The 21926-nt window shown below is 36.8% G+C and overlaps 1 protein-coding gene across 1 annotated transcript; it reads left to right on the top strand.

Annotated features, from left to right (window-relative positions):
- The first annotated feature begins 1257 nt into the window (after nt 1-1257).
- On the top strand, nt 1258-18664 carry LOC143445642 (uncharacterized). The gene is made up of 23 exons (XM_076944890.1): nt 1258-4191; nt 4281-4348; nt 10672-10719; nt 10870-10981; nt 11097-11309; nt 11425-11576; nt 11667-11845; nt 11920-12004; nt 12115-12175; nt 12354-12430; nt 14399-14545; nt 14951-15134; nt 15282-15559; nt 15686-15780; nt 15929-16097; nt 16186-16270; nt 16418-16515; nt 16667-16786; nt 16954-17132; nt 17244-17385; nt 17518-17670; nt 17755-17809; nt 17992-18664. Exons 1-23 carry the CDS (start codon nt 1338-1340, stop codon nt 18117-18119), a joined length of 5682 nt encoding a protein of 1893 aa, XP_076801005.1. The 5' UTR covers nt 1258-1337; the 3' UTR covers nt 18120-18664.
- Nucleotides 18665-21926: the final 3262 nt, after the last annotated feature.

Genomic DNA, 21926 nt, shown 5'->3' with positions numbered 1-21926 from the left:
ACATTTTTATTCACGTTGCTAAAACAACCCAATAAGTTTGTATAGGCCCTGCAGGTCGATTAAGTGGAAGTGAACGTGTTCTGACTTTGGAATGTTTTGACACACCCAAATGCAAGCTACATAAAATAAAACCGAGGAGCTGATAAAACAAGACACTGGCACTTGCGATCGCCAATATTGTAAGCACAGAAAAGGTGTATGGTTTTTTCACAATCAAAAAATTGGACTTAAAAAGCAGGTTGAACATGCTTACTGTCTATTTGCCATAACAGGTAATTACAGTATTGCTTCCTATTTGCCAACCGTTTATAAGTGATTACCAAAGAAACTATTTAGAGAACTGCATTCCAGCTGAATTAATTGGCCGGTTGAATTCAGGACCGTGGATACAGCGAATGCTATATAGTAGATACAGTATGTGCCTTACTTTACTTTAAATCATTGAAATTATTGATTCTGTCCCAGTATGGTGGGGTCGCCGCTTAAGGCTGGCTTGCATGCAAAAGCAGAAAAGTGGTAATTAATATCATAATGATAACTACAGATTCGTAATGCTGTAGTTGCAACACATAAACCGCATAAATGCTCGAAGTAACAGTTGCTCGTATAGCTGCTTGTAGTTACGCTTTTACTTTGTTTTTCCTTTTACCGCCGATTCCACCCTTTTTTGCTTGCCTGCTTGACTTTTTTGTAAAGATTGTCAAATGCTTGTTTATCAGACGGACTTAATAGTAGGAATTGTAACCCAAAATAAAATAGGACGTATCTATTTCACCGTATAGTTCACGCAGTCCTTTATTAAGCAAAGGTGGTTGAGTTATTTAGGAGAATAGGCACGGTAAAAAGTTGATTTTAGTTATTTATGCCACAGACGATTAGAATGTAGTTTTTGGTTAGCCTACTATGTTGTAGCATGACCACCCACTAAAATAGGAAAATCTTTCGGTACATCTTTGGACTTAAAATCCGTGATCTCTGCTCTCAAACCCCAATTTTAGAGCTTTCTATGTGAATGTTCCGATGGACGTTTTCTTTGCTTTTAAATTGTTGATTGTTTGCATTTTTGACACGTTGTAAAAATAATTTGAACCATGGAACAATTTACATTATGCATATATATATAGGAGTAGTATAAGACTTGATTCAAACTTTTCTTAGCAAGCTGATCCCAACAATAAGGTTGAAAAACGTTTAAAATATGTAATTTTTGCGTGCAATGTCAAATTTTACTATATTATTTTTTTTTTCTTCAGAAATCGCAAAAAATGTGAACGTAGTTTCTTATCAATTGGAAAACTAAAAAAGACTCGGATTATTTTTCTTTTCTTCTCTGATTAATGCAACCAACAGTATCAGGAGCTCCATATGTTAGCAACACAGACATGTGGAGCGACGAGGATGAACACAATGACTACATGGACATGACTCCAAAGTCGTCACCTTTCATACAAAGGAATAATAGTGGGAGCGTTAAGAAGTCGAATTCCACTTCTCGAAGCAACTCTCCAGCGCAGATTCCGCCGCAATCTGTGCGACATGACAATCGAGGCAAGCCTTCACAAAATCATGCCAATCACTACCCATCAACTAATTATAGAGAAAGTAGATATGACAATCAGGATTACGTTGAGCTTGCCCCTCTAATTGGAACAAAAACCTCCGTCAACATGAAGTCCTCCATGAAAATTCCGCTCACTCAGGAAGGTGTGTACGCCGACATGACTAGAAGCAGCCCACTTCGTACGTCTTTGAGAAAGGAGAATAATTTGACTTTGCAAGCGCGGCATCACTCGTCCCCTATCAAAGCAAACCATGACATAAAAGCTTTTTCGAGTCCTTATTCCCAAATGTCGATGAAAAAACAACTTTCGGAAGAGTCTTCGCACGCAAATGGTAGTGCTATATTTGCATCAAATAATCAAAAGACTCGCGATGCTAACTCATTTAGTCGATTGAGGAAAGGAAGCTCACATCATTCTGAAGACGATGATGATTATGAGGACATAAACTCAATGCCGAATAAAAATGCGAAGAAACATTCATCCAGGTCAAAAAATACTCCTCATCAATCTACTATGTCCCCCATGACGTCCCCTTTACAGAAATTACCTACTCTACCCGCACGCTTGGAGCTTAAAAATGCTGAAAAAAATGTCTTACTTGGCCAAAGAAATAATCTACCCTCTCCGTCTGAGGAAAATATATTTGTTTCATTAGGCGAGTTTCGCAAAAGAAGTGGTGGAATGTCCATGCATTCACCTGAAGATGTCTATAGTTTGCCTGTAGACGTTATTGTGAAATCACCGACGAAGGCCGGTTTGGCTGCTAAAAAATACCTGAATGCTACCCCAGAAAGTTTCAATGACAATCATACTCCTTCAGTAAGAAGTAGTCCGACCAGCGGAATTATAAGATCGTCATCTCGAGTCGGAAAGCAAGGTGGCGCACAATCGCGTATTTTAAGAAACCGCCAACAGCAATCAGTCAAAGAACTCAGCCATTTATCGCCACCAACATCGCCACAAGCTTCACCCTTTTACATGCCTGACGAAAATTCCCATCATCTCGTTCGGGCAAGCAGTGTCGGGGCAATTGGAAGTCCCGAATCGGTAACGGCGATGCAAAGGAGTCGCACACTTGACAAAAACGTCAAAAAACTTGACGATATGAGGTTGATTGAAAAAGATTTACACAAACAACGTGATTCTAATCGGATGTCTTTCGAAAAAAGAGTTGGCAAAGGTTCGGATGGTTCCAATTACATGAAATATATAGCCAATCAACAAAGAAGTCACAGTTTAGATAAAAAGTATGTCGAGTGGCTTGCCAAGACTTCACCCTACGCTTCTCGCCATTCTTCGTCGACCCTGGACGATGGTTCGCTTGAGTCGGACTATGCTTTAAAATCTGATGGTAAGGATAACAAACAATTTGAAATCTCGATGGAAAAAAAATCCCCTAAAAACAACTCCAAAACCAACCTGAGAGAAGAGTTAATTGAAGATTCACCAGTTCAGAGCCCTAAAAAAAATAAGAAAGGAAAAATACGAAGAGTGAAAACCATGGTATTAAAATCCAATAAAAAATTGTACAAAAGTAGCACAGAAATCGAAATTGAAAAGCCTCTTCAGAAGCAAAAAAGTAATGATGGGGTATCACCAGAAAAAATTCAGAAAAAAGATCCAGACGAGAGAAACTTACAAATTGACAATAGTAAGAAAACAAAAAAGAGTCGAATTAGCTTGAAATTTAGCAGTGGGAAAAAGAAAAAAACAAAAAGTAAGAAAACGGAGACGCAATCAGTTCCCGATATTCTTCAAGCTGTGTCTCCCATAGCGGGGAGAAAATTGTCGTTAGTAGATAACCCGAACTTCCTCGGCAAGCCTCCAACTGGCTTTACAATAAAGAGAAACAGCTACTCCTCGCCAAACATTGCTGCATTGGCAAACGAGCCAGATGTAGCCGATGAAAAAATTGGCAAGAATGACATCCAGTCAACTGAGGTTTATGGTTTTAGCGAGCAACAAACCAGCTGTGACACCTCTTGTATCACGATTGGATCAGATACCAAAAATATGAAATCAGACAGTGACAGTACCTCGGAAACCACGTCTGACGACACGGACTGTACTGAAGAAAGTTTTTTTCAGTCTTCCTTTAGCAAGCTTAACATTTCGGCAAAAGGCAAATCTAGTACTATCGGTCGACTTTTTATCAGGAAATCGAAGACAGGAAAAGATGGCATTGATCCCCCTGGAAAATTATTTAAAAGAGGAGGTTCTGACGACCAGATATTGCTGGACGATGACATTTCTTGCGCAAGACATGAATTCATCAGTTCCTCGAGGTACTTCATGCAAGAAAGCAACATGAGGCATGGACTAGTTATAGGAAGTGTAGAAAACGTAGCAACAAAAGAAAAAGCTGATCTTGATTTTGTAAACGTTGCCAAAAAAATGTTCCGCCCTTCAGGAGTTAATAAATATGCCACTATAACCGGATTATACAGGCGGCAAGATTCCAACGAAAAAAGATCGCTTTTTAAAATGTTTCCACAAGCAGACCTCATCACCGACGACAAGTCAGAGTTAAAAAACCCAAACCAGAAAACGACCCATAAAAGATCAAGGTCAAACGCTCGTGTACCTTACCAGAAAAGTCAATCTCAGGGATATATATATGAGCAAAAAAGTAAGTCGTGCGCTTACTTGCTATCCGTAACCTATAAACTTACAATAACACTCCAAGCATAAAATAACTAATGGATTCGATTCTTTCAGATTTGCCTGGAAGAACGTCTGTGGACGACGACAGATTATCAATAAAATCATTCAACCAGATTAAAACAGTAAGACATATGTTTTAGCTGGTTTCTTTTTGATTAGGCTTATCAGAAATAATGTTTATGTTGTGTAGAAAGTTGATTTACACAAATCCATGTTTTATCATAAGTCTTGATGTTTCAAACAAGATTTGTTTGAATTAAGACACCTTACGAATAGGGTTGAGCAAATATAAGGAGAAGACCGTTCATATACTTTGTTTGGTTGCCAAGTATAGACCTTCCTCAAACGTCGGATGAATTGTTGAGAATAGATTTCTCTTTGTTTAATGACGTAGTTAGTTCTTTTAATCGGCAGATTGTTTTGCAAGTCAATAAAGAGTACAACAGCACAGGTACAATGGCATGTTAAGATGAAAGTTCCGATCGAGGCTTATTAAATGTGTTTGTAGGCAACGGTTGGCGCCTGGCCTATGCGTATGTTTTTTACTGTATAATGCAACCTAGTGAAACAATGTACTAGTTCTTCCTCGGTAATTAGTTAACTAGTTTATGACCCATTTACATGAGCTGCAGCTCATATTTTAGTGCAATTTTTCGAACATGTTTGCAAACTGCCATCTCAAAGCTACTTCAATTAGACCAAGCAGTTCTGATATGTAAAGTATAGGTTTTCGCAAGGCATTCTTTACTCATTCAAGCACAGTTAAAAATGTTAAGTTTTATTACAGTACCTTTTTTGTGAAATGTCTTTTGCTCGCACTTTGCCGCAAGATGTCAGGAAAGAGGTAACAAGCAGTAACATGAAGCGTATGGTCTACTTACAAAACTAAAAAATGACATACTGTATAAAATTTTGCGAAAACAATCATTGGGTTTTTTAAAGTTTAAATTCTTACTGTTTATTGTATTTTACGTACATCGCATTAAAGTTTCAATGGAATAGGCATCGAGATAATTTGTTGAGATTTAGATTTTTAACACTCAACGGTTTTAGCAGAACTTCGATTCAAATTGCTTTTTTTATTTTTTGTATGGCAAGATTAACAATCACCGCTACTTTCAGTTTTATTGTGATATGACAATGGTTGTTTAATTTTTAATGGATGCCGTTGTTAAGCCTTTGTTCTGTGCAATTTTTGACATTTAGCACATTTAGAAGATTTAGTAGATTAGAGATACCTGTGCGTTATGCGTATCGACGTAGCGTGCATGTGCCTGAAAATAACTCCGGGGCGAATCAGTTAAAAGGGTTGATGAACCGTTGCTAGCTGTGCTCAAGCCAAAACATGTCAGGCAGTAACTCCCAACAGTGTTCTCAGGGACTAAACTAAAGCTGTTCTTTTAAATCACAAATCTGGTTACCGCTCATTAGCAAAGGTTTCATCGACGACGACCTCATTAAATATTTTATGAGTTTTACCGATGCTTTATCTCAGACTTTAGCGATTTGTAGCAGGAGGACAAAATCAACCTTCCATCTATTGCAAACCTGCTAGACTTACAAGGCCAGTTTAGCGATGTTATTTATAACCTTGAAATAAAAAAATCTACATGCAAAGAAAGGAAGCAAGAAATTCGAAAAAGGTTTGCAAAAAATAGATAGAAAAGTACAGTTAAAAGCTAGTTGAGAAATCCTGCAGAGAAAGAAAAATCGTAATCATCCATGTCGTGTCGAATTCATAGCCAATACGTTACAACATCAGCATCGAATGAATCGCTATCAGGCATATTTGGTTTTCTATGTAATTTGCGGCGCGATCTATGTTTACCGCGGATGTTATGACCATGGTCCATGATGCATTTAGCCTACAATCCAAAAATTATTATCGCTGTTGGTGATGGCATTTGTTTTTTTGCGATAGTTATCAAATGCCGGTTATTGAACATTATTATTGAACGTGCGTGTGTTGTGCTAAATTTCTAAAATTGCACTGCATACTTGTCCGATAACATGTTTGCCTTTTAACGTTTTTGTTCATATAAAAACTTGGTTTTGTTTATTGTTGTTTGTAGAATTGAGTTTTTTTGGTTTGCTGTTGTTTGTAACGTAATTGGCCCGGTTGAATTGGGTTTATGGAAATATACGTGTTTTCTACGTAATTTCTAACACGTTTTTTATGTAAACGATGGCCTGGGTCACATTGCTGAAATCAATTAATGAGGAAGATTTACGTGAACTGCTTTTTATTGTCTGAAAGAGAATGTATGAGTAGCTTTGTTACGTGCTCTCGTCAACACCATCGACATACATCAATCAATCAAAGTCAATGGAAGTTTACAGATCGCTAAACGAAACCACAGAAATACGTGCTTTGGTGAAACGATGGATGTCAGTACTCAGTAGCTATTTGCTGCGCGTCGTACGAGTATTGGCCAGTCGTACAGCCATAGAGAGTTCCAAATGTGCATAAATTTCTATATCACGGGCACATGAAGAGTTTTGTAGAGCTTCAACGTTTCCCTAGGTTAAAACCTTATACACTTGTGTGACAGCTGCACAAAACTTTCAATACGCACAAAGGAAGGGCGTGATGTGGTCGAGCGTGTTTGATCTTGCAAGTTGATAAGACACGGTAGTCAATCATGAGATTTAATTAAATCTTCTGACCTCATTGATCTAATTCAAATCCGATCGCACATCATCTTATGCTGGTGATATTGCCTTTTTCCTCTCAAAATAAAGCGGATATGTGTATGACTTAATGCATTGCGTAATACCGAACATTTGCCTCGCGTTGTAAAATGTCAACACTATAACAATTTTGTATTAAATTGTATACAAAAACAAGTTATTATAATGGAGATAATGGGATCATGATGTCAAAAGTTCGCGAAAGGAAGCATTAGTCTATAACTCGATACATCAGTCCGAGCCTTAAGCGTCATAAAGTTTGTGACCCTACAAGAAGTCGTGTTAGTCACATATATTTCGCTGCTTGGATGGTCATTCAGTGGTATCTAAAACAAGAAAACAGCTCTGCTCGCTGGAGCTAAAGTGTAAATACACGCTAGGTCGAAACATATATGGCATAGTATAGAACAGAAACATATCTTTGTATGCGTAACTTGTTATTAGCATCGGCCAGGTGTAACGGTTGCTTGTTAACGGTTTGTATATGGGTTGATAACAATTTACATAATGGAATCTAAGAACAGAAACAAAACGCTTAAAACATCGCATGTTTAAGGCAGTGTTTTAAATTATGAAGCAAGTATCCTGTCATTCGTACTGTACTTGCGGTAAATTCCCTAAGCTGGCATATTAGCGAAAAGAGTGCTAAATGCAGCAGTAATCCATTAATCTGTTTTCTCCACGATTGTCCTGGCGTGTGTTTTTAGAAAATCGTATCAAGCGTCCCACAGCTAGCAATTAATCGCATGTTTTCTGCCTTGAAAGCTTCGCAAAATACTTCAGGAACGCCGGATGCGTGTGAGAGTTAACAGGGTTTAATGGAAGAAAAAATATATCCGTTAAATAATAATAGCCAACGTTCGACTCTTAATTGGTGCTTGTTTTAAGCTTGGCACTTGACTGTGAATCGCTCTCTTAGTTTGTCTTTTGTCTGTTCACGGAACGTGCAATCTGAATTACAGACTACAGAGATTTATTCTAAGCTGTTTGTGTAAGTGTGTCTTGTCGCTGAAAGCTCCCTGAAAAACTTACAAGCAAACTTTTTAAGCAAACTAAGGCAAACTGCAAGCTAGTTAACGATAAACCTGTGGTCGGGCGTTTGATTGTTTTAAGTCAAACATCTTTTCTCTGTTATGTTGCTTACCACTGATCACAACGACTGAAAGAAGCAATAGACCTCCAAGCAACGGATTTGAATCGTACCGGCTTTGTGAACTGCATCGTGTAGACTGTAGAGCATTAGAATGCGATTATATCTATTTCAGTTGCCAGAATTTTCTTGTTGAAGGAGAATTCGTAAACTCTGTCGATCTGAGAAATCAGAAGTGCAATCGCTGTGATAAAATGGTCACCTTAGCTTTAAGGTTTGCTCATTCGGTGAATAGCCATTTTAAGAGCAAACACGAAGAAATACCAGGAATTAACAATAAACCTTCAATTGAAGGCATAAAATGGGTACGTAAATGATAAAGACTACTTTTATTGCCCTTGTAAAGCAGTTTTATTTCTCTTAAGTTAGTTGTATAGGTATATGTAGAGGTGAAGCACTTATATCTTGCTTAGAGTATAAGAGTTCAGTGGTATGACTTGTTGCAGTGCAGTTTAGGCTATAATAGCTTGTATAGATTTGGATTTAGTGGCCGTGCTAGTTGTTATCAGCAAGTTATTACCATTCTTACTTTAATGCACGTTTTAGCCTTTTCGGGTTTGTCACTTTTTCCCGTGCGTTGACGCTAATAGCAACTGATATTGATTTTTTGTCTTCAAAGTGCTGATGACGAAAGTAAATATGATGAATGATTTTCTATTGCCTAGGTATGATGATTGCTTAAAATATACAACATTACGTGTTCAGCAATAACCAAGCTTTAACTGCGATTAGATCTTCTAAAAACTGCGATACCTTTGTGATTACTTTCCATGCGTGTGCATTAAAGTTAAAATCTTTATCCACCTATTACTCAGGAAAGTCTCTGCAAGCTTAAAAGCAGAAAGAAATATATTTTTATGGACAATTTTGCACACAGCACTGCTGTATCTAAATAAGTTGCCCTCTCTATTTTTTTCATTACTTATTCGAATTCGTAGGATAAGAGCACGTTCAGTGGTGCATTTACATATGTAAGTGGTTGGATATGTGTGGATATCGTTGATGGATTTGTATTTGATGTTTGGCTTGTACAAGTGAAGTGTCGCCAGTATAGTCTGTGACCCTGTTCTCCCACTCGGATGAACTATATTTTGAACATCCATTATCGTCGTGACAGTTTTTAACCATTTTTATTCAAATTATAATTTTAAGACCATTTAGTGCACTAACGCGAATTAAGAAATTTTTCTATGTCTTTGGATTCTGTTTTGCTTTTTGTACCAAATTGTAGTTATAATCATAATCGCTTTCTTGGTTTTATCGTTGCATGATTGAAACATTGAATTTCCGTTTCAGAGTAAATTACGTTATGGGAAGACAAGGAAAGTCTGTGGTAGTTTTGTGGTCAATTTAATTGATAAATTCTTTCGCGGTATCCGAACACCTGTATTGTGGCTATTGTAACGCCCACCTCTCCAGGAGTAGTTTTGGCAGTTTCCAAGTAGTGATCAATTTTCGACCATTCACGTCATGTTATGCCGCAACTATGTGGTCTTTAGCAATCTACGTAGAAAAGGGCAACCCTTGCCAATCGATTACGTACAGCGTTTGACTGGCAATTGATAATAAGATGTGTTGTTGGGTAAGCAATACCAAACTACTTTATGAAAGATGAGCAGCTGACGTCACACATTGTCTTGTGACGTCATGGTAACGAACTCGAAACAGCCACAAACAGAAGTTTACTCGCACTTCATTCATTGAGCCTATTTGTTGTCTCACGACTTATAATAATAATCAATACTTTTCTTTGGTTTGAATTTGGATCTGATAGAAGTTATTTCAGCGGAAAGCGTCAAGAGTTTGTAAAGCGAGCATTGTTATGATAATGTTACGTGGCTTTCACCAAACGCTGTGCACAAAAAGCTTGAGAACGATTTAATGACATTACTATCAAATTGTCTCTGTTTGTTGGACGTATTTTATCCGGTTGTTCTGTAAGTTAATAATTGCGTGGAGGCATCAAGTACGGCGACTAACATTTATTGCCAGTGGTTCCTTTCGGAATTTGCAAAAGTGTCCGCAATTTCTACAACGTAAAATGTCAATTGTAAACGTAAGTCAATAATTTCTTTATGATAGGGGGGGTGCATTAACAAAAACGCCTCGTATTAAATGTCGTTATTTTCAGAAATAGAACGTTAGAATGTTTGGTTTGTTTTTGGTACTTTATAGCTTTGCGTTAAACTGTTTTTTTTTTTTATTTGCCTGTGATAGAGTCAATTGTTGAAAAAATTCTTAGAATTGGTCACTTGTAAAAAGAGTTGTTTCTTAGAAAGACTCCCAAAATACAGTACATTTAAGCTTTCAACCTAGGTGAGTGAAAGGGCACAGTCATGTCATTTAAACTGAAAAGAATAAAAACCTGGGGTCATGATTTGCACAATAGAAAGAGCAAAAATTATGCAAGGCTTTTAGGCTCGCGTCATACTCTTCCTAAACAGGGATCGAAATCTATGGTAAGCAAAGCACCTACTGGTTTTCATCTGGATGTGATGGTGGTGGAAGTTATCATAAAAAGAGTGTTGTAACGAGGTTCAGAATTTCTGGTTAGCATTTGCCAATACGTGATATAAAGTAATGCCAATTATCTTTACTTTTTAGACGCCGATTCGCCAACACGTCCGCCAGAAATTCCAGCCCCTGTGCAAAGTGAGTTTCGTATGGTGCATGCTCGTATAATCAAGAACATGATACCATCGAATTGATTGGTTGATTTCTTTGATGAATTGACTTTCTAATGACCCTTACTTATGTCTTCGGAGGCGTATTAACGTTTACTTTTTTTGTTTAAAAATACAGGAACCGAGTCCTAGAGTTATGGCAGTTGCCAGAGTCCTCTATCAGTACATCCAGCACACACAGCCCGATATTCTACGAAATCAGAAAACACAGGACGAAAAGGCTACAGAAGGTTAAATTCATTCGTGATTGCCATATTTACTGAGTAATATTCATCGCCAGCGACAGCTGGAGTCTGAAGTTTTTCTTCTTATAATTGGCGTTAAAATCGTTGTGTTAAAATTTAGGATGCGAAGACGATTACATAACCGATGAAGCAATCTACGAAAACTGTGCCATCGGCCACGAGCTAATTACTTGGTTGCAAGACCGTTCGCAACGGAAGCCTTCTATCATCGGGGAGAAGCGGGATGCGACCTTTGACAAATCGACAGAGCAGCCCAGGGGTTATGTCGCTGGAATGTGGCAAGTTTTACTCGAAGAAGGTGCAATCAGTCACGGTAAGAATATTTGTCATAACTCGTGAATTTCAATGCAGACTTTTATGCTTAGTCAATATGACGGGTTTGCCTCTATTGGAAATCAGGAAATTGTCATGTTTTGCTGCTTTTTTAGTTCGAAACGAAGAACAGTTCGAAGATGGCAACTATATCTACTGTTTTCATAAGGACGTGACAACGGAAGACGAAATAGTGCCGGAGTTTGTTGTGTTCTCGCCTAAGATCCTCATAAGCGCAAAAAGTAGCGTGGATTCCGACATGGTGCAGGTATATAAACTGATCATTATTGAGTAATTAATAAATTAATCAAGTCAAACTTAAACAATGCACTTAAGTTATATTCCCCTAATATTTCAGTTGAGTAATACCGATAGTAACTGTGAAGATATTTCTCTGACGTCACGGTCTTCCTCGCTTACGTCGAACGCAAAAATCACGTTACCAAGTTCAGCAGCTGAGTGCGACATGTCAGAAGCGATCTTGTTTCTGGAAAAGAACGCCCCGGATGCTTTGTTTCGCATGGCATTAAGAAAACTGTGAGCTAACGGTAACATCTACAACCAACGTTTCCTTAATTTTGTGTTTAACTTATGTTTTTTGTATTGGTTAGTCCCGAAAACCGGTCTCCAGATGAATTACTTATGATCTATGAGGAAATTCTTCACATAAAAGCTTTATCCCATCTTTCAGATTCGGTAAGCCTACATTTGACAACTAACTTGTCATATACAGTACCTAAGATTGGTTGGTAGTAAACACTTTCTTTCACTACGTAATAATTCGCCTTTATTGTGTTGATATAAAGGTAAAACGGGAACTCGCCGCCGTTCTTCAATTTGAATATCACCACAAAACCGGAACAACATGTAAGGCTTCTTATTAAAATTTAATTTTCCCAATATTCTATGTTTACGCGATGTTTTTGCTACTGTGACGTAAAAACTCTTGGACAGAAGCTAATATTTAATTAGACCTCATGTTTCAAAAATATTTGCTTAAATATTATGAAGAATTCGGGTAAACGTGTGTTTATAATTATCTCAGTGTTCAGTCAAGGCGATGAGGGCAGGTCGTGGTACATTATCCTACGTGGTTCGGTCAATGTTTCCATTCTTGGCAAGGTAATTCATCGATTTGTATACATTAGGGATTACCTTTGTATTGATTCTTGAATCATGCATATTTTCGGCTGTGGTGTAGTGACTTCAGCAGACGTGTTTTTCTAGTTGTCTGTACAGTAAGTGTAGCCTTTGGCGTACAAGAGGGCATTTCAAAACTCCTAAATGTGTTTACTTGATTGATGTCCACTTTTTGGCTGTGACATAAGTCAATAAAGATTGTTTTTCATCGCACGTTATAGTCTCAAATTAAACATACTTTCGATCGGATTCATGCTTGGTATCACACTGCTGTAATGCAAACATCGGAAACGTTTTACGTCTGAGATTTCTCGATAACGTCACTACGAGAGCGCATGCGCTTTCTCGCATTTAGTTAATTGTTTTTCTCACTTAAAGCACATTAAACTACGAAATCTGGAAACGTTTTACAATCAGCGCCAGTATTTATCTTTTTATGGGGAACTACTAACCGAAAATGTGAAACTATTACTATGTATTATTACCACATAGGAGACATTACATTACATTAGCAATTGGTATCCAGTTTCGTTATACTTCGGATATGTCATAATATTTTGGTGTATATGACCTCTCCGATGCCTTTCATGCGTAACTTGATTACAAATTAAACTATTCCTTAATTATGTTACAGAACAAATTGGTCCGCAGTACCTCTTTAATTACTTTTCTATAAATCAGTTGTAAATTTTCAGCACAACGACAAAACGAGCTAATAGCTTCACACCTTCGCTGCTGGTGCAAATTTACGGTGACTGTGTGACATCGGCTTAATAGTTTGAAGATAGGAAACTGCCTGAGTTTATCGCTAGCAGGTGCTTTCTAACGAGATCAAACCACCACCGCTTATCGTTGCAAGTGTCAAAGCTAACAAAGTAACACCTCCCCTTTCAATTTTACTTCTTCGCGAATAAGCTATATAAGAAAGTACTTTGGGATTCGCGGAATATATTTTGAGAGCCTACATCGAAGACAGTGTGTATAAGGCAGGGTTATAAAATGGTAATTTCGTCGATCTATTCTGCACATCCTCGAGTTACCAGGGATAGGCATACACGTTGTTTAGTGGACAACGTTAGCGCTTTAACGCTAGGCTCCCGATTTCGAAGAAGCAAATCTTTGCCAAGAAAAAACGGCATATTTGTCGTTCGTAACGAATGTCACCCGAAACAACTGCATCAAGTAAAGGTAATTTACTGTTTTATTTGATGTGCGCTTACGTAGATTTATGTTATGATTATGGGCAGTTGGGACGTTATAGGCTTCAGTAACTTTTACAAGTGAGTCTGTAATGCGTTCCCGAAAACCAACGTACATAAATTATAATACCTCGCTTATCCCCGATGCCAAGAATCCTGCATTCCGTATATACAATGCTGATGGTTGGAAGTACAAACACAGTCAGCACTTTGTCATTCCAGATTTCGTCAGTGGGAAAAGTGCGTTTCGGGAACTTGGGCGCGCTCCTTTACACTTTGCTGTAGTTAGATAAACGACGTATTGCCACTTCAGGCTTTGACAACATAAATAAAGTTTATGGCGGACCGCTGTAATAAATCAAGAACTGTTATATGCTGCTCTAAAGGTTGAAGCACAATTTTGATTGATGCTAGCAGAGGCGAAGCAAGAAATTTCATTCATAGAGATGTAATTACTGGAGCAATAAGTTACATATGTCGTGATTGCTTTACGTTTATTTAACGTATATAGCACATCACTTGTCATTTGGGTCAGCGTACGATTACATGTTTTCGTAATTTCTTTGACGTCACTAGTCACTTATTCAGGCGTTATTGTTTCTTCCCTTTCTTTTGACTTTTTAACCTATTGCTACCATTCGCAGTTACTATAATGGCAGTTCCTTTAATTGAAATTTTGTTCTATTAAACTTGTGAATGATAATTAATTAGTAGCTTGTAAATAGATGGAAAACTAGTGATTTGTTTTCAGGGTGTAGTGTGTACATTGCGAGAAGGCGACGACTTCGGAGATCTTGCTCTTATCAACGAAGCGCCACGAGCTGCAAGCATTGTGCTCGCAGAAAATGACTGCCAATTCTTGAAAGTCGAAAAGTTTGACTTCGTGAGAATTTTAAAGGTACCAATATATATAATGTCTAAACACGGGTATGTGTACTTACCCTAATCGTGGCACAGGAATCATCCAGATTCTGTCTCTAAATGATTATCTAAATACTCTCTAAATTGTCCAAAAATGTCACAATTATTAATGGTGCTGAAGTTTTACCCTGTTTTCTTTAATGTATAGTGGGACACTTCCGGTTAAGATATGTTTCCGGTTTCCCTTTAAAACATAGTCTTTTGGCAAACGGTGGCGGACATTGACATTACGTTACATGTAATAATTTATCTGGCGTGAAAAGGCGGCGACAAAAATAGTTTTATGGCTTCAGTTAACTGCCCTTTATTTGTACGGCGTCTTCCAATATTTCATAAAAGCTGTCTTAAAGCACAAATTTTATGACCTTGTTGTCCGTTCCAGGATGTAGAAGCCAACACAGTCCGACTAAAGGAACACGGAGAGGATGTGCTTGTGTTACAAAAAATAATGACCCCAGCTTCAAGCGGGCAAAACCAGAAAAACGGCATCATAAACCGGCTACGTCACGATCACCCTTCCACGCAAACCCTTACCAGACAACTATTCAGATACTCCATATTAGCTGGTAAACATGTTATTTCATATATTAAATTTTTGCTTGTTTTATTGAATTTAAGGTTAATCGCGTTTCCATCGAGCTTATCACTTTATTGATTATTTATAATAAGAAAAATAATAATAAATTAATAGTAAACATTGAATTCATGAACAGGGACACCTGAAAAGATCTTGGAGCATATCCTAGAATATCTTAAGCCATGGGACGTTGGTCGCAAGGAAGACTCCATGGAAGATTTCATCCTCATGCATGTCGTCTTCATGCAAAGCGATCGCCTCTGCGAGTTACTTCTTAAGCATTACAATTCTGAAGATACAGATGTCGATTTTGAGAGGTCCATTAAGAGGAAAGTGGTTTATTTTGTGGTTCGATGGAGTCACATTTCGTCATATTTCTTCGCAGAAGATGAAGTGATTCAAGATTTTGTCACAGTGAGTATATCTTTTTCATCAGTAAACAGACGTATTCTAATTGTACGTTTACCATACAATCGTGTTTTACTTTCGGAAAATGGAACGCATATATATGCAAAACGTGTTTTTTTCTATGCAACGAAGGACTTACGGCAAGATATACATTTCGATTCTCTGGAGAACCCTACCTATGATCAGCTGAAGATGGAAATAGATAATCTTCGCAAAGTTGATGAAATGTGAGTAAAAAGACTTCGATACGTTGATCAGAAAGAGTCACTTGTTAATTTTTACCGTGTCTTATTTATTTGATTAGTATAAATCCAAAAGTCTTTATAAGTTATAAGTTATCATGCTTGACAATATTTGAAAAATTTTCTTTTACAGATGCAGCCCCAATAAGTGTCTTCTTAACATTTCTGATAGTTTCAAAATTTATCAAAACAACGGAAAATCGAATTATTTTCGTCCAGTTCGAGACAGGGACGAAGTGCTCATGAAAATTCATAACTTAGAAAAAACTTACACCACTGTGAAGTTGTCTGTTAAGTCAACTGTGAGTAGGCTAATATCTAAGATTTTAGTTCATTTGTTTAAATTTCATTCCCGTAATATTAAAAGTTATCATTTGATTTTGTATTCAGGTTGATGAAATTTTAAGCGCGGTTGCCGAGAAAATCAGTAAACCGAAATCCGGTTTAACTCTCATGGAACTCCAAGAAGACGGAGGCGAGTTGAAATTGCTATACATTGAGTTCTCATAAACCTAATTATAAAATACTTAAACACATTCAAACACAGCAGTTGAACTATACTTCATTTTATTTGCTATAGAATAAACAATTCTTAGTTATTCTATATTTTATTTTATTTCAGATTCTTATCCTTTAGCAAGGCATCGAAATTCCATCGCCACTTCCGCCAAACTGAACAGTCGTTTATACGTTTGCAATGAAAATGACTTATCCAGACTGGTACGTTTACGCTTTGCGGTTGTAACAATAATGTAAAGTTGTAAACAATTTATTTAACCAGTCATATTAAAGATTTTCGCTCGATATTACTTAATTTGTTCCTATCAAAAATACAAGTTCTATTTTCTAATTTGGCAAACTTATGGTGCAGAGTAAAGTTGAACGTTGGATTCAGCCTATGACGGAAACTCATCTGGAAATGGTCAGTTCCTTGGAGATCGCCTATCAAATGACGCATTACGACTGGGAACTGCTCAATAACGTTCACGTGGTTAGCATTTCCTTGACAAATAATAATTAAAAATTTTGTTTGTTGTAACTCGCCGTTACAGAAACATGACAAACTATGCTATACATAGTGTAGGCTCTGGGTAAGGTGCTAAATTTTGGTCATAAATTTTAATTGAGGCATTTGGTGAATTTGCTATTCTTTCTCAGATGGAGTTTATCTACAAAGTGTTTGGCGCTCACAAATTTCAAAAAGTAACTCCCAACTTAGATCTATTGAGTCGGCACTTCAACCAGCTAGCATACTGGGCACCTACCGAAATATGCAGTTGTCAAAATTTAAACAAACGAGTCCAGTTACTGCGGAAGTTTATTAAAATAGCTCAGCAGTAAGTTAAGTTTGCTTTCATAAATAGGCTAAATTTATCACAAGTTTATTTGGGTTTTGCGCAGTTGAGTTTGATGGTTAGTGTTAAACCAGTCATATATCATTCATGTAGTTTGAAGATGTACCAAAACATGAACGCCTTTATGGCTGTCATGATTGGCATCGGCAACCAAGCAGTGAGTCGTCTTTATAATACTTGGGACAAGTTGCCGGCCAAATACAAGAAACAAGTACAAGAATTTGAATCAATTCTAGTAAGTTCAAAGGGTATTAGAGTAACAACTGAAGAATTTATCTTCTACTTTACATGCAATAATTGCTGTTTTCGTGGCAGGTAAGAATTGCGCTTTAGTTGTCAATAACCACCTGTCTGTATGTCTTTATAGAATCCGTCACGGAATCACCGATCCTATAGACTTATAATGTCTTCGACGAAGCCACCCAATATACCTTACCTTCCACTGTTACTCAAGGATATGACATTTCTTCATGAAGGAAACGATACAAAAAAATCAAACTTGATCAATTTCGAAAAGCTGGTAAAAAATGTTTTGTGACGTATTTCCTATACTAGGCCTAGTTTGTCGTATTACAGAAATAAACTCACTTTTTGTTGCTTCCAGCACATGCTCTGCAACTGCATCAGATCAGTGGTCCGCGGATGTGGAACAGGATTCGGTAAGCTATTTTTCCCATCATTTTTGTATTTTTTTTTTAATCGTCAGCATTAGTAACAATTCGTTGGCACGTATAGTGATAAAACCGTAAATACACATTAAGTGTTTAAGATATGTTATTGGCCAAATATTACATTGTTTCATACCTAAAAAACTTTTTCAACGTTGTTCTTCAATTTACAGACGTGGATAGCATTCTGTCCTCGATAAAAACAGCAAACGAAACAAGACATTATGTGCGTAATATGCAAGTCATAACCGACCAAATAATTTTAAATGAAATGTCCAACAAGCTTGAACCAAAACGATGAAGCAAAAATCACTTACAAGATCAAAATGTTTTATTTTTGTTATTTTTGTTTTTTATTTCTACCTTATTTTGTTCCATACAACAATGTGTTGTAACACGTAACACCTTTCATTGTTTACAACGTTTTCTGCCAGTGTTTCCTGCTAATTATTTTTTGTTTTTGTCATCTTAATTAGCCTACCTGTTCAATAGCTATGCGTTAAAATTACAGATTACCAATTATATCATGCAGTTTTCTATGAAGCGTGTACGCGATCACACCAATAGGACAAAACTGCAGTTTTAAGTAAACACGAAGAAAAACTGGCCATCTTTAAACTGTAGGTTTTCATGTTTAGTCTATGTATAATTACATCCAAATAGCAGAAATATCATGAATATGTGCAATATTATATTTTATCGTTGTTGTTTTATGACCGTTTTTTATTATTAGATGTTTTCCAGTAGTTTCGATTTCTGTGGATTTTAATAACATTAAACGGAACATTTGCAATTCTTCTCACGTTGCGCTTTCATCAAGATCAATAAATAATTAATTTAATAATACAGATATTTCCACCGTATAAGCAAAAGAAAGCTTATCAGCATTTTGTAATTATACCGCGAAAGTATACGTAAGTTATTTCGGCGCAAGTTTGTACTTTGGTTTTTTCTTATAAAACTTATGAAATTAAATTATTCACCCAATAAAAAAGTTTAAAAAATAAATTCTATCCCTTAAATAAGTTAGGGATAGGCTTACGTGTGGTTATCACTTAGTTGAGTTCAAACGATACCTGAAATGAATCGAGGTATTAAACCTAAAAGTTAAGGTTTGCCATGATTGGGTGATATTATTAAACAAAACTTCCAAACATATGTAATTATATAGCATAGACACCACATTTTTATAATTAAAATCAATTTTTGTCTTTTTTATGAGGTGTCGCATCATCAGTTATAGCCAGGGTTGCCATCGGTCTAGACTCAAAAATAAGGACGACTAGGAAACAAAAAAGAACAGTGTACAACAGAAGAGGGTAATCGATGTTCCTAAAAAAATATTTGCATGTTCTTAATTTTGGTATCTCTTTGGTACAAAATGGTATCCTTAAGGTGTCAAAATGCTCAAAATAAGAATTTCTGACCTAAAAACAAGACAAAAATAAGGCCGCAAGTGAAAATAAGTACATTTCTTAGAAATAAAGACAAAAAGATTTTATAAGACACAGACCTTCAAAATAAGGACAAATCTTAGAAATAAGGACGGTATAGCAAAGCAACCTTGGTTATTGCAGATACCTCAGTTTTTTGTTTAAATATCTAACTTAAATTAGCTTAGAACACAAGTCATATGGGTTAGTTTCCATAAAACTACAGTGTAAGAGCAAAAAAAATATTTTAAAACTCTCTATAGCATGTGTATTTTTAGGATTACTTACGTGTTAAAGTAATATCTATGACTGAAGCTTGGTTCATTTAATAAAAAAAAACGAACGAGAGACCAAATAAGTGCAAGTTCTAGCCTACTTGTTTGCATGTAAACTTACCGACTGCACGTAGGCCTAATAGGCTACCTACCGGTAATATTGGAACGATTATAGTCGATATGGAGTCGCAAAAAAACATATGATGAACAAAAAAGAATGAAGACACGGCAATGGGCCGCAATGGTACTTTGAAAGTACCGTCGGTAACGGTACCGGTACTTGGAAAAAATGTACCGACGGTTCCGGTAATCGGTATACTATTTTAAAAAGTAGTTCGGTATTCGGTACCGATACTTTTTGTGTAAAAGATGCTGCTGCAAGTGCAATGTTTGCCGCTATTATGCCCCGGTAAAGGTTATTCCAAAGGTTAATTATTACTCGTTTGAATATTTACCTGACATTTCTAAATTAATAATGATTAACAGATGCCAAAATTGGTATTAAGGATTAACTAACATGTCTTTTTGAAAACATATTTGTTAAAATTTTTAAATAATCACGTAAAAAATACCGAGTAGCCTACCGGGATCGACGGGAATTTCTTGAAAAAAGTCATTCGGTACTTTTTTTCAAAAGTACCGACGGTATCGGTATCGGTACGGAAAAAGTACCGCGGTAGGCTACAGTAATTCGGTACTATAGTACCGCGGTACAGTAATTCGGTACTATAGTATCGCGGTACTGCCCACCTATGCCTATTTTACAAGATCTCGATGATGACGGGGTACACTGTGCTGGGATTGCAAAAATCGGAGAAACCGGGTGCACGTCTTCTTTTGTTTTCAGAGATCGCACCATTTCCTTGAAATTAGTCGGTTCGGTGGCGGTGCAGTTAGAGTTAGAGCACATGGCTGGTAATTATATTACCAGGGTTTGATATCCCGTTGCGCCACCATTGTAATGTCCAAAGTTACAGGATTCTTATTATGTAGACTGTAGAGGTTGGATTTTTCCAGCGATATGATTTAGGTTGCGACCGATTTTCTGCACTTCCAAATTGGAAAACAACGGTTTGTTGTTTTGTAGGAACTTGAACTTATAATCTTGGCACTGTAGTGCAATGCATTCCGTTTAAGTCTGTAGGACAACATGAGGGTAGCTATGAATTTTTTTAAAGAGAAGCCACATCTCACATCTGAAACTTTACATTTAAGAAAATCAATCATGATTTAAATCGGTTATTTAGGATTTCAATGAGTTTTTGCGCAGTAGGCTTATAGTTATAACGTTTCTCTTCACAATTTATTATTTTCTCAAAGCTTTATATTGAAAACACAAAATTGCGGAACAACTTGCAGCTTGATGTTTCACAAAAGACTCATGTAAATAAGTCGTAAGATTACAATAAAAAAGTTGAAAAGTCTGCATCTGTACGTGTTGAATATGTAGGCTACACAATCAAAAATTGTCTAGTATTGCACGTTGATGTGTCATATTTACTTCCTCAGAGAAAGGCGTAGTAGGAAAAAAACAGATATAGACAATTATATAGGCTACTTTATTAAACAATCCGCAGTCAGATAGTCAACAGTCAGATAATACCGAGCCATACAATTTAAATTAAGAGTAAGGCTTTCTGTTGAACCAAATATTGCAACCACCAAATTCGATGCAAGTGCTATGTTTATTTTCACAGAACTTAAGCAAACGATACAAGAAAAATTTCGTCTGATCGCAAACACAATTCAAGTAGAATGAATAAAATAGGCAACACCAACACAAAATTCCTGCCAATCAGCGCGTGCGAGAAACACAAACACTACAGAACTTATTACCTTGGGAATTTGAACAATACAGCAGTGTTATAGTTCACTATTTGCAAAAAATACCTAATAGTGTGTACAACAAGAAGTCTAATGAATAATGATGTAGCTTGATCATAATTTCTGCTCGCCAACCCTCTTATCCTTTTTATTTATTTACTATTCGTTTCCCTGCCAAAAACTGAATGATTGTGATTGGCGGTTACCATATAACGTCACCGCGGGACGATACAAATTGTGTTTTGAGGAAATCCAGGGTGTTAACTGTTAGCCTATATTTTCACTTAACGCCGTAACGTCTTATAGTTTGCCTTACTTGCTCTGCTTGTTAGGCAGAAATTAGTTGAAATATATGTCAGTAATGTATTGTTTGAATATTTTTATCTTAAGGCGCGTTCGTGAAAATGTTTGTTTTTCCACTTTTTCTTGCTCGTTAATAGGCTAGAGTGCTAGACCCTTTCCGAGTTCCTGTCTGGGTTGCAAGATTTTTTCAATCGCCTATTTGGTTAACAATAGAAATTGTCAACCCACTTTGATTCTTTTTCAAATTAAAAGCGTTTTGGGCATTGGATTGTA

This window comes from Clavelina lepadiformis, chromosome 2 (assembly GCF_947623445.1).
Source record: "Clavelina lepadiformis chromosome 2, kaClaLepa1.1, whole genome shotgun sequence".
NCBI classification, from domain to species: domain Eukaryota; kingdom Metazoa; phylum Chordata; class Ascidiacea; order Aplousobranchia; family Clavelinidae; genus Clavelina; species Clavelina lepadiformis.
The sequence above is the reverse complement of the archived record's forward strand: the minus strand, read 5'-3'. Positions and strand labels throughout refer to the sequence as shown.